General features: G+C 32.7%; 1 protein-coding gene across 1 annotated transcript in view; it reads left to right on the forward strand.

Moving 5' to 3' along the window:
- The window catches only part of LOC127720330 (basement membrane-specific heparan sulfate proteoglycan core protein-like), a 202,921-nt gene that overhangs the window by 75,787 nt on the left and 112,880 nt on the right, over positions 1-14,254 (forward strand). The window contains exons 13-24 of the mRNA XM_052226900.1: positions 2,498-2,639; positions 2,978-3,082; positions 4,077-4,319; positions 5,186-5,299; positions 6,334-6,453; positions 7,404-7,511; positions 7,900-8,007; positions 9,672-9,799; positions 10,203-10,344; positions 10,932-11,075; positions 12,125-12,241; positions 13,480-13,611. Of these exons, the coding sequence (XP_052082860.1) occupies positions 2,498-2,639; positions 2,978-3,082; positions 4,077-4,319; positions 5,186-5,299; positions 6,334-6,453; positions 7,404-7,511; positions 7,900-8,007; positions 9,672-9,799; positions 10,203-10,344; positions 10,932-11,075; positions 12,125-12,241; positions 13,480-13,611 (1,603 nt within the window). The remainder of the gene's footprint in view (positions 1-2,497; positions 2,640-2,977; positions 3,083-4,076; positions 4,320-5,185; positions 5,300-6,333; positions 6,454-7,403; positions 7,512-7,899; positions 8,008-9,671; positions 9,800-10,202; positions 10,345-10,931; positions 11,076-12,124; positions 12,242-13,479; positions 13,612-14,254) is intronic.

Genomic DNA, 14,254 nt, shown 5'->3' on the forward strand with positions numbered 1-14,254 from the left:
TGCATAAACAATATCATAGTTATTTAAACTAGGATAGTCATGTGACATTTTCTTCAATCTAAAAGTACAAATTGCAAATAAAATTATCAACTTCAGTGAAATTTTGAGAAGTAGATTAACTTCTTATTTTTTGGAAAAAGTACAAAAATGTGTGAGGATTCAATTTGAAGTCTATTTTTTATATAACTGAAATTTTGAAAGAATAATGATTCTGTTTCATTATTCATAAGGCTGAAAAAATATTAATGTAGTTGAGTTGTTAACAAGTGTGTCTGCTCCAGCTTGAATTTCCTGTTGGTGAGATTAATCCCTTTACACCTTTGTCTTGGGTAATCTCCCTTTACAGTACTACACAGACAGAAAATATTTTGTCCTGGATGATTGTCTTTTTTGTACTGGGTAATATCCCTTTACACTTCATATTTTTCCTGGATGATTTCCCTTTTTGTACTGGGTAATCCCCCTTTACACTTTTATCCTGGATGCATTGAAACCATCAATATTATGTTCTTATATTTTTCACAATGTGTTTCATGGCGGTGTTGAAACTTTACTTGTTATTTTAGACTTTGCCTTTGAAATATTACCAAATGTAATGCATCTTTTTTAATGTCCCCCCCCCCTGTAGCGGAGGGGGCATTAAGTTTAACCCTTGTCAGTTGGTACAGCCAAAATTGGTTTCCAATCTCTAACTTTAGTTTGCCTCAACCAAATGTTAGGAAACTTGTACACAATGCTTATTACCACAAAACACAGATCAAGTTTGAATTTGGGTAGCGTCACTTTTACCTTTCTAGAGTTATGCCCCTTTACAAATGGAAAAATTGCTGAATTTTTCGTTTCCATTCTTTAACTTAAGTTTGCCTCAACCAAATGTTTTGAAACTTATACAAAATGCTTATTACCACAAAACTCAGATCAAGTATGAATTTTGGTAGCATCACTTTTACAGTTCTAGAATTATGTCCATTTATAATGTTATATGCAAGCGGGGGCATCATCTGTGTCTAATGGACACATTCCCCATTTATTATCTTCAATGTTTACTACATTTTATTTTCATTTTGTCACAATAATCCCATGCAGCCTTTCTGGCAGAATGTTTCTGATTTTAAGTCGGATAAGCTATTCTAAAGAATGTTCTTTTTCACTTTACTAAATTTGTAAAGGGAGACATTGGAAAAAATAAGATTTTATATATTGAAACAATATATGCTGCTAGAATGGACCTATTTGAATTTAGTATTGATTAGAAAAAAATTGCCAAATAATGCTATATAATATAATCATATATGCCACCCTATTCTGAACCAGCATTTATGAACTGGTTCTTGTAAGTCCAGTTATCCAGTTATATTCAATTTGGGCATGTTTAGGCTGATACTCTAAAAAAAAACTTTTGCCGTAAGTACAAGATCTGCGGAAAAAATGGGAATAAGCAATATATTACTATGGCCAGTTGATGCCAGCTAGCATACAACTAAGTACTGCAATCTCACTTGAAATGTTTGTTTTAAGTTTAATTAATATTTTGTGTTTTAATGTCTTAAAAATCGCTTCCTGAAGTTCTAGTAAGTGGAAGTAATGTTCAGTTAAAAGTTTGTTGGGGTATACATTTTGTGGATAATGTCTATCCTGAATTCATACAACCCCCCTCCCCCTGTCTTGATAAACAATTCAATATATATTGTAGCAGAAATATATACATAGAAGGCTAGAAGAGTTGTAAGGGCTATTCCATTAAAATGGATGTGGGAGGGACCCCTTATCCTCCCCCTCGCCTACACAACCAAAATACTTTCTTTACTATTGAACACATTCAATGGACATACAGCCATAAATGACCAATGTCCAAAATTAGACTTTCTTTCAACCTCCCGCATCAATTTAAATGGAATAGCCCAACTGGATATTATCATCTTTTTGAAAACTATTCTCTAAAAAAAAAAAAAAACAACTTTTTTCTTTTATATCATCTTTAAAAAAAAATAACTTGTCTGTGAGTTATTCTTTTCTTTTCATTAATTGCATGTTTCTCAACTGACTCTTAAGAGTATCATTCTGGATGGTGGTTAGATATTTTAAGACCCTAACAGACTATCAAAAACAAAGGAACAGCACATTTGTAGCTGTTTTTCATCTAGAAGTTACAGTGTAGCACCCAATAAAACATCATACCCCTTTACAACTTGAAGATGTCCTCATCTCAGTCTAGTAGATTAAGAAGAAAAATTATAACACAGAAAGATCAGCGGAAAGTTAATGAAAATGGTGATGATATTTAACTTTTCTTCAGATTCTTTGCTGAATAGTCATATCATTATGATATCTAAGGTTTCCTATTTGGGTCTTATTCTCATAATCAAGTATTTTTGTCCTGTCTTTCAATTTTGACTGAAGCAAATTTAAGGAAAGTAATTCTAGAATTACCGGTAAGTGCTGTGTGCATCTAATGTAGTAATGGTTTACTATATATTAATTTCTATGTAAATAATAGGATATTCCTGCTAAAGCTGTGATTGATAGGGGCAGACTGACTATTCCAAATCTAGTACTCGCAGATGCTGACACCTACATCTGTTCTGCACCTCAAGCATCAAGTGCCACACCAGACAGGGCAAGTCTATTGGTTATCCCAGGTAAGTTTTAACATATTTTTGGCAAAGGAAATAAAACCTTTCCTCAAAATCAATTGGTGTTTATTTGGCCATTTGAGTTTTTGCAAAGTGAACTGTCCAAATGAATAAATACAATAGCTATTATTCTTTGTGGAGTTCTTTCATTTAAATTTAAATTTTTCCTTGAAAAAACAATCATTCATTGATTATTTTGACTTTACAAAATAAATTAAACTTCTAGTGATGAAAATAAACGTATTAGTTTGTTCCATTGTTTAATATAATGCAGTTCAATTATACAAAATTAAAGCAATCTTTACTTTTGAATCATTTGCCTCATCATATATTATATATTTCAGCTTGTGAACCTAACCAATTCCGTTGCAGAGACGGAACTTGTATTACAGACACATACAGGTGTGATGGTTATGCTGACTGCAATGATCGTTCTGATGAGGAAAACTGTAAGTACATGTGTACCCATTACTACAGGAGGATCTGGATGGGGTTAACAATAAAGAATAATAGGCCAATACTACAGAAAATAGTGTCAAAATATAGAACAGAGAAAAAAGGCCAAAAATATAGAATAGAGAATAAATGGGTGCTAAAATATAAAGAATAAAGACTGATGGCCTAAAAATCTAAGAATACAAAAATGAAGACCCCATCCGGACCCTCATAACTATAGTACAAACAGGGTGATTCATTTTAACTTCACTCTTGGAAGTGAATTTTAAAAGCAAGTTTTGGTTATTGTTGGTGATTGACTCTGAAATATTTCTGGATAAATTCTAGATAAAAGATTGCATTTTTTGAAAATCTGAGTGATGTTAAATAAAATCACCAGCAATCAGCCTGTTTCACATTGAATCACTCAACACTACTAAAATCACTCAAGTGATTTTGGCATGAAACACCTTGAGTGTACTGTATAAACTGTTCAGTACATGCACTAAAAATAGCAACAAAACAGTCAGAAAAGGAAGTTTAAATTTAATCAATGAATAACATACACTGGACAATATTAAATGTTAGCCAAGGTACCTTGCATTAGATGAGTGAATAGAACTTTCAATGTAGGTAGCTGTAAAATATTTAAATGTTTATATTTCCAGATCCAAATTTTTAAGCTGATAACACATAATATTCCTTTGAAAAACATGTTACCTTTAGGAAACACATTATTCTGACGTATAGCTGAGTTTAATTTGTGCTAACATTCAGCAGAGAAGTATCAAATACCAGTTTCAAGTCTTTGCTATTCTGCTAGGAATTTAACCCATAACCTGGTTTTTTCTTTTTTTTCAATTGCTTGTACCTCATAAAGAATCAAACACACCTTTCTTTATTTTGCCATAATTTTTATGTAATTATACATTTTATTTTCAAAAGACCTCATTTATGAAAATATTGTTATTTTGAACCTCCAAATAGAATTTTTTTTTTAATCTTAAGGTCCAGGAGGTCCATGCCGTACAGGTCAGTACGTCTGTGATGATGGGTCCTGTGCCAGACAAGGAAGTGGCTGTAATGGTCGTACAGAGTGTAGAGATGGGTCAGACGAATTTCCTAAATATTGTGGTTGTCCAAGTCTAAGACAGTTCCAGTGTAGGGATGGGACGAAGTGTATTGATGCCATGCAGGAGTGTGATGGAATTACTGACTGTACTGATCGATCAGATGAACATAGCAGATGTGGTGAGTATTCCAGGAGTATTCCAAGAGTATTCCATTAGTATTCCATAAGTATTATTCCATTAGTATTCCATGAGTATTCCATGAGTATTCTATGAATATTCTATGAGTATTCCATTAGTATTCCATAAGTATTCCATTCCATGAGTATTTTATGAGTATTCTAGGAGTATTCCATGAGTATTCCATGAGTATTCCATTGGTATTCCAGGATTATTCCAGAAGTATTCCTGGAGTATTCAATGTAACAAGTCAATGTTATTTAAGTTCAAATTATCAGTATTTAGAACAATAAGACCTAGAATGAATTACTGTGGAATCATTTTCATTTGTGAGGAACTAATTTTTGTGCATTTCTTGGGTACCACAAGTTCTAATGTTTAACTTAATGCAAACTTTCTATTGTCTTGTATAAAGAACTTTAGGAAAGTAAGAAATCAAGTTTCAAGGAAAATACAGTTTTCCTTAATTCCAAAAAAAATTGGTACCCAGGAATTTAAATGAATCCAGGATACTGTGTAAATCGACCAAAAAGGAACAGCAAAAACTGTCAAAAATAAACCATTTCTAAATTCAGAAGAAAAAAATAGTTTTAAATTTTCACTGTCTGAATCAGAGACAAGAAAACAAAAAATGCACTACAGCTTTGGCTTTGAAATTCAGAAATTTCTACTCTATTAAAACTAACCAGTTTCCACAATCTACACACAAAATATTTATAATTTAGATTTAAATGCTGTTATTTTTTTTATACTTGGCGGGGATTTGAGAATATCAACCTCTCATGCTATCGTCCAGTAAATTTACAGTACAGGAGTAGTGGTTTGATACTTATTGTTGATTGAAGAACTTTTGTTTCTCTTTTGCAGTATCAACGTGTCGTCCTGATGAATTCCGTTGCAGTGATGGTACATGTATCAACCTTGTAAAAGAGTGCGATGGTGTAAGAGACTGTGTGGACAATTCAGACGAAAATAATTGTCGTAAGTTAAGCTTTTCAAAAGTTTGGAAAAGAGTTGTTTTATCGGCATTTGTATTTTGATGACCATGTGTCAAACAGTTGTAAAAACATATATACATAACATAATATAAGTTTAAAAATGCAGTTGCCATTTCAACCAAGTTATTTAAATTGGCAATTTGCCACAAAAAGAAATAAGAAAAGACGTAGATAATTTTTTTTCTGATTTTATTTGCTCTAGAAGCCGACAAATTCATATGTTATCCTCCACTTTGTGCAAAATATTAGAGAATTAACAATTTTAAGGGACATAATACCCCAAACAGGAATAGGTATTGATATACTCATTCAATTTGTATTGATGATTTTAATGTTAAACACCTCTTTTAACTGCATTGATTGTTTTTATTTTAAGCGCTTAGAGTAATTTTAATTAAATAATGTGCTATATAAATATTGTAAATAATAATAATAATAAATAGTAAAGGAAAAATTTCACCAAAACCAGATATCTCTATTGTTTGAATTATTTGCAAGTGCTGCCAAATGAAAATTGCAACTGGTAAATGATGGTGAACTTACAAAAGACACAAATTGATATACTGGGATTCATTTATTTTCGTGGATTGAGGAAAACTTGCATTTTCGTGGATATTTGATTTCGTGGATTTGCCAATTTCTGCATACAAAGCCTATAGTAAATTTGTAGTTCGTTGAACATTTGAATTCGTGGTTCACCGGTACCCACGAAACCCACAAAAATTGGTATCCAACGAATAATAATGAATCCACAGTATAGAAAATATTTGCAGAAGACATAGAGTGTCTTGATAAGATCTACGGAAAATATTTGATTTTTTGTGGTAAAGAATGCACTTGTGTCACTGGCTTGATAGCTATGTCTTCCAGGCCTTATTTTTACCTTAAATTTTAGTTAAATGAGGCCTTCAAAATAAGGTAAAAGCTGGCACCTCACTGCAAGTTCAAGAATGATCCTAACACTGGATTGAGGACAGATTTGATATAATCATTCAAAGTCTTCTTTTTCTCTTGCAGCTACATTGAATTGTCGTGCAGATCAGTTTACTTGCACACAACAATTCCAGTGTATACCAGCGGCAAGAAAATGTGATGGATTTGCTGACTGTTCTGACAGAACTGATGAGGAAGGCTGTGGTAAGAATGGCATGATGGTTTGGATACTTAAACTGATCTAGTATTGCCATTTGTGATACATTTACAGTTCCTTATAAGTTTTACTTCTTATTTGCTGAAAATTCATTGTTTAAGTATGATTGACCAAAATGGTTTTTTTCAGCTACTACTAGTCATAGCTTTTAAGGGCTATTCCATTAAAATGTATGTGGGAGGGTAGGAAGGGAAGTTTAATTATTGAATGGTCTTTTTTCAGTATGCGTCTATTACCATTATGAAAATTATCTAAAAAATGGTTCTTGGTTGTAGTCCCTTCTTACCCTCCCACATACATTTTAATAGAATAGCCCTTAGTGTGTATGGCAAAAAACAAACCATGTGACATTCCTTCAATGTTTTACCTCCTGTTTGCAAAATAGAGTCAACGATATTGAGCTGGGACATAAAAAGTGATAAATAGCTCACAGTACGTCTTATTTATCTGAAGTACATCGCAAACCCTCAAAACAAAATCATTTTTGGAATAATACTTTTGTGAATTAGTGTATTTTCTAAATTAGAAGCAAATGGATAATATAAAAGAAGGAAATTTTTAGGCTGTTGACAGTATTTGATTGTGTTTGTTGTTGCATTTATTTTCAACTTTACATCCCTGGCTTTCAAAAGAGCGGTGAAAGATACCAAAGAGATATTCAAACTCAAAAGTCGAAAACAAACTGACAACACCATGGCCAAAAAACAAAAAAAGACCAAAAAGACAAACAACAGTAAACAAAACACAACATAGAAAACTAAAGACAGAGCAAAACAAACCCTACCAAAAACCGGGGATGATCTCAGGTGCTTCGGAAGGGTAAGCAGATCCTGCTCCACTAGTGGCACCTGTCGTGTTGCCCGTCAATGTTGAGGTTTGAGCGTTCCTGATGAATTTGAATTAAAAAAAATGCTTTATGTGTTATTTTCATTCACAGCTTGTAAACCCAACGAGTTCCGCTGTAGTAATGGTCAGTGTATTGATAACAGGCGACAGTGTGATCGTAACAGGGACTGTTTGGACAACTCTGATGAGGAGGGGTGTGGTAGGTTTTCATGGTCAACTTTACAAGTTTTAGTGAAGTAGAGGACAGTATATCAACGTCAGACATCAATATGATTGTGTGCTAAGGGCTTGTTTAGATTCAGAAGATGATAAGAATAAAAAGTAACCGTGGATTAATTGTTTTTCTTATAACATTATAATCTTTTAAGTTGAAACAGCAAACATAGGTGAAATTGCAATAAGAGGATAAGGTTAAACAAGTTGAGACTGTATCCCTGCTGACTGTGAAAATTACTGGATAACAGGTCAACTTTAAATGATAAGATATACAAGTAGACACTGTATCCCTGCTGACTTTGGACATAACAGGATAACACTTGTCCACAGTGCATATGTCTTCTACATACATTTAAATTTTGTCATTATAGGATGTCAACCAAATGAATTTACATGTAGAAGTGGAGACTGTATCCCTGCTGACCGTAGATGTGACAGAAGATCAGATTGTCGTGATGGCTCAGATGAACTGAATTGTCGTATGTAAATTTACAATATACAACAACACAATTTATAAAATGAGTGGAACTTTTAGAATATCTTTCAAGTTTGCAAACATAATTTCAATAATGCACTGTATTACATTAAAAAAATCGATAGAAAGGTACCAGATTTGCCATCAAAAGAAAGTTTGAAAACACTACACAAAAAGTAAAAATTGAGCTGCAGGAAAAAAAAATCATATACCTGTGGGTTAACTCCTATGCTCTGGAAAGGTTAGGGCTGTCCCATTAAAACATACATGGTACCCAGGGAAGGCGCTTTAGAAATAGGGGTAACCACCTATAGAGGCAAATTAAAATTTCAGTTACATTTCCACTGTGCAAAAACATAGATGATACCCACCTATAGATGAGATTCAGAAGTGCCTTCCCTGGGTCCCATGTATGTTTTTATGGAACAGCCCTTAGTTGTTTTTAACGTGCAACCCTCCCGTTTTAAGCAGGAGTCTCCTGCAAAATGACGAAATTCCAGAAATCTCCCACTTGCCAGTCCGCTTCCGCACGGAGTTTAGAATCTTTCAGATATTTTAACTCGGAATGACCCACGTTCGTATTTCCCGGGACTTTTCTTTACAGTCAATAAAAAGAAACAAACAATCATCGATCTCTGGAAACTTTGGTCATTAGTTTTTATGTTCAATTTATTAGTAATCTAAAATCATTTCTGCTATGTTAACTGCAACAAGGTAAAGATCTTTGTCTGGACCAAGCGTCAGTGTAAAAAAGAAGAAATATAACTGCAAATGTCAAGCAGATTGGATGAAAAATTTCAATTTTTACGACCAAGTTCACTCAGCACAATAAATCTCTATATTGTGCACATTATGTTCAATCAACTTTTCGGTTGCTTCTGGTGGTCTGTATGACGTTCAGAAGCATGCTTAGTGTGAGACTCACAACAAAATTAGAATATGGAATGTCACATGAATTATGAGACCCGGAGGTATTGAAAAGGGGAGGGGGGAACACCTTGTATAGATTACAACCATGAATTGAAGAAATAAAGTGTATTTATTAACTCTTATTGGTGTTTTGTAGATGAATAAGTGTACAGGTCATATATATATTTAGCATGAAAATGCCGTTCACGCAAAATCTCCCCCTCAGCTGTCATAGGCATAGCTGAGGGGGAGATCTCCCTCTTTGAAGGTTTCAGAGGTTGGCAGGTATGAAAGTGCCATTGCTTTTTAACAATTGAAATAAAAAGAAAAAGAAATCATTCTGTTCAGACAGAGAGGGTTACATGTTTCATATTATTAATTATACTAGTGTTTTATTCCTTAATCTGTTACAATTTCTATATTGTACTAAGTGACTTGTTCAGCCATTTCAACTTTCTATTTCTGTATAAAAAATCATCCTTGTTGTTGGGTATTGTGTAATGAAAAATATGCTGAAGGTTAGATACAACTGCCAGGATAATTCGTAAACAAATTCTTTGATTTTCTGTTGAGGGCTCTTCCATTTAAATGGACATGGGAGAGTAAGAAAGAACTTAATAAGCTGCTCTCCCACATACATTTTAATGGAATAGCCCTCATTGATTTTGAAAACTAATGACTAAAAAGTAAAAATGTTGCATGATATTATAGTAAATAATATATATTGTAAAAAATTGTATTGGTATTTTGATTTTTTAGCTACTCAACAAGTAACTATAAGCATTAGTCCCAGAGAGCTGACATTGAGAGTAGGATCCCAGGCATATTTTGATTGTGCTATATCCCCAGCAGACACACCGTTGGAATGGTACAGAAATGGAAATATTGTAAGTGTCTCTTTTATATATTATCGCAGAATTTAAAGAGCAATCCTCATTTCCAATTTCAGAACTATACCTAATTTAAAAATTTGACATTTTGAATACATTTTTATTCTATGACTTTTTTCTCAAATTTTTCTTTGAACTTTCTGTATGATCATTTTCCTTCTTAGACTACTCAATTGATGTTAGTTTTTTTCAGCCAAGATTAAAGAGAATGTATGGAGTCAGACATTGTCAAGGAAAATAGATGGAAACAGGTTATAGATATTATAAATGGACCTTCAAATTTGAGAAAGTTTTTAGACTACATCTCAACGCATGGCTATCCCCTTTCATGAAGAATGTAGAAGGTTGATGAACAATTGATAATCCAAAAAATCATGAGAATTTCTCTCTTTTTTTGTAGGATATACAACCTAAAGCTACTGTAGAGAGAGGACGTCTCATCATACCTAACCTTGATATCACAGATGCTGGAGATTATATCTGCTCTGGTATCTACAACGACAGGACGTACACAGAATCGGCCAGACTCATAGTAAGACAAAGTGAGTACATAATTCAACAATTCAGGGAAATAGGGGAAATTCCCAGTAATATACTGTGGATTCAATAAATTTTATATTTAATTGTATTGGGAATTGGGGCATGAGAGAGGGTTATATACAATGTATAACTTACGTAAAATTTGAGAGTCTAAAGTAAGAAACAAGTATCTGATGGTAAGGATTAGGAGAGGGGAGGAATAGGGATTTATCATTATCATGAAAAATCAGACATGTGGTTTATTATGGAAAGTGATGTTGTAACAGGGAATATTTTCCTGCACTGTAATCTTTAGTTTTGGAAGAAATACACTAGTGTTAAATTCCTTGACACATTACATTTTCCCTTAGGTTTCATTTCAAAAAGAATGACCACACTAGTGTGAAGAACCAATACACTAGTGTAATTCATTAACCTACTGAAAGTTCTACACACTGGAAACAATATATGCTTACAATGGTACCTAGAAAGGCTTACAATGGTACTTAGAAAATAGGTTGAAGTTCATGATAAAATAGCTTTCAATGGAACCTTGGAATTTGTTGAAGCTCTTGTCTTACAATGATATATATACTTTAATCTATTTTAGTTACTGTACCCACAACGCCTCCACCAGTTGGTCCTTGTGGCGTTGGACAAGCAACATGTAGAAATGGACAATGTATCCCAATAGACTATCGTTGTGATGGTGACAAGGACTGTGACGACAACAGTGATGAAGACTCATGTACAGGTACAGTGAAACCTGGTTTAAGAGATCACTTAAGGGAGAGCAAAAAAGTGGTCTCACAAGTACAGTGAAACCTGGTTCAAGAGACCACTTAAGGGGGAGCTAAAAAGTGGTCTCACAGGTACAGTGAAATCTGTTTGTAGAGACCACTTGACTGAGAGCAAAAAAGTGGTCTCACAGGTACAGTGAAATCTGTTTTAAGAGACCACTTAAGGGAGAGAAAAAAAGTGGTCTCACAGGTACAGTGAAACCTGTTTTAAGAGACCACTTAAGGGAGAGCAAAAAAGTGGTCTCACAGGTACAGTGAAATCTGTTTGTAGAGACCACTTAACAGAGAGCAAAAAAGTGGTCTCATAAGCCAGGTGGTCTTTTGATATAGGTTGAATCTATATGAAATGCACTACAAACGGGTCTAAAATTAAAGGTCTTATTACACTGGTTTTTGCTGAATACGGGTGATGTCTAAGCAAATTTTACTTTTACTGTATGTACATATCTATTGTGTAAACAATAGTGAAAAAAAAATCATTGAAGATACTAGGCTTATAATTTTGTACGCCAGACATGTGTTTGGTCTACTAAAGGCTCATCAGTGACACTGGAATCAAAAAAGTTAAAGGGCCAGAAAAAGTATGAAGTTGATAACATTAAGAACCAAAAACTCTGAAAGGTTTTAATTGCCAAATACAGCTAAAGGATATCTACTCCTGAGGTGGAAAATCCCTTGTATTTAGAACAAGTCAAAGTTTTGTAAACAGTTTATTTATTCATATTACCATATCAATGTTGATTCATCTCAATACATAAGTGCTGAATACGGTACTGGTAAAATTATTGGTTTTTTAATGACTGCAAAATCACACAAATTTTACTCCAGCCAATGTAAAAATATTCCATAATGTAGCTATGAGGATGTAATTTAGTTTACAGTTGAAAAAGAAATGGTGTTCATCTTCTATAGTATTTCAAATTATAGAGTCTTTGATTCAAGGAATTTTGATGTATCTTACTATTTTCATGAATATCTTTCAAAAGAGGTATTATCATTTCAGTATCTGCAATATGTGAACCCAATGAATTCCGCTGTAGAAATGACCGCTGTGCGATGAAGATCTGGCGATGTGATGGAGATGATGATTGTGGTGATAATTCTGATGAAGAAGATTGTCGTATGTATTTATATGCTGTAACCTTTAACCCTTGAATTTTCTAAGCAGTCTGTTGCTGAAAAAAATGATATATAAAAGAATTTTCTGAATAAGTTTTTTTGTCTAATTCTTCAATTATTCAGGGGTATAGTTTCTGATCCTTACTTTGATGTTATTATGTCAACATATATTTGTTGCTCCTAACAGGAGTTCCCCAGGATACTTGGTTTTAAACAATGTCATTATACCTGTTCCTGTTGGAAAAAAATATTCTGTACCCTTTATGCTGTAAGGAACAAATTCTGTAATATTTGTTAGCTTTCATTTGATGAACAAGCCACAATTACAGTGTGCTTGTTTCAGCAGAGCCTTTAAAAAAATATATAATAAGCATAAGCGCATGAAATACCTGGTAAACTATGATGTCATTGATAGCTATAGTCATAATTTTTCGTGGGTTTTTATAAATTAGTTATGAATTATCTCCCCTTCATGGCATAGTCTTTGAAAGATGACATTTTGATATTTAAAATTATAAAAAATAAGTGATTTTCCAGAAGTATGAATGTTTTGAATTATAACTTTCAACTTTTATTTCAACTTTTATTTGATCACTCAGACACAATACATACGTCTAACAAAGTTAAGAATACAGTAATTTTATAATTAAACACAACGTCTGAGATAACTTGGTAAATATCTGAAATAAATCTGACCAATATATTTTAAAAGAGCTGATTAGGTTGGATATGATTATTTCATTGTTAGTTAATAATTCAAAGTATCAGATATTTGGAAATAGCTAGCTATCTGTGACTTCATAGGTGCTATTGTATAAGTTCAATTCAAACAAATTCAAAAGTAATGATTTTTTTCCCAAGGCAATTTGAGTAGCTACTATGGTATATCCTTGTCCCTGCTGTTATTCCAACAATTATTGTAACATTTTTCTCTGGTAATAATGACTGAAAAGACTTCTTTTTTAAGCAGCTTGACAGTTGTGAGTTTTTTTTTTTAATTATTTATGTGATTATCCATTTCATGGATTAAATTGAGGAAAAATTCTATTTTCATGGATATTTCATTTCATGGTTTTAATGAATTCTGCATACAAATCTGTATAGAAATCTAAATTTCTATTAAAATTTATGGTTCAGCTATGTCCACTAAATCAAGATAATTAGTTACCCAAGAATAATTATATTTTTTTTTATAATATTTTATTTAATTATTATATATTATATTATATATCATTTCAGCAACAAGAAAACCAGGTGATCCATGTGATACAATCGAGTTCCAGTGTATGTCAGGTGATCAGTGTGTTCCAGGGTCTTACCAATGTGACGGAGAAATTGATTGTCAAGATCGTTCAGATGAAATTGGTTGTTGTAAGTTAAATAAGCCAATACTCACAGGCACTTGTCTCAGAATTTTTTTTATCTACGTGTATATACTTTAATATAACACCAGGTATCTACTTCGTATTTTGAGGAATGACACCCGGTTGCGAACTTCCATTATATTTTATTCTGTGAGTGTCTTTCCCTCTGAAAGTTGTTATGTCGTAAATCTACATTAAATCATCTTCAAAATAGTGTATAACACGCCTATTTTTATTGTCAGAATTATTTGTAGCAGGCCTTCCACGTGAGTCTACCATATATTATTTTGTCTTTTCACAGCCAAATTGCAATGTTTTTTTTTTTTATTTTTATTATTTTCAAGAATTACAACAAATACAACACATCAAACATACATACAGTAATATTAGCAATACATTTGAATATCTATTTATTTATAACAATAAACATTGTTGAAAATTCAGTTTTATATTTATATGAAAAGAGAACATAAATACAGAAGAAAAGATAATTTGAGTTAAATGTTTATGTACCACTGTGTGGCACATGAGAAGGCTAAAGTATTTTATGAAAAAGGAAGAAGTTAAAATATCCTGTAAGATTTTCAGTACATAATAAGCTGTGCTATTAGATACAATAATATATTATGTTTGTTTTGACAATAATTGTC

Source organism: Mytilus californianus, unplaced genomic scaffold, assembly GCF_021869535.1.
Source record: "Mytilus californianus isolate M0D057914Y unplaced genomic scaffold, xbMytCali1.0.p SCAF_11, whole genome shotgun sequence".
In the NCBI taxonomy this organism is placed as follows: domain Eukaryota; kingdom Metazoa; phylum Mollusca; class Bivalvia; order Mytilida; family Mytilidae; genus Mytilus; species Mytilus californianus.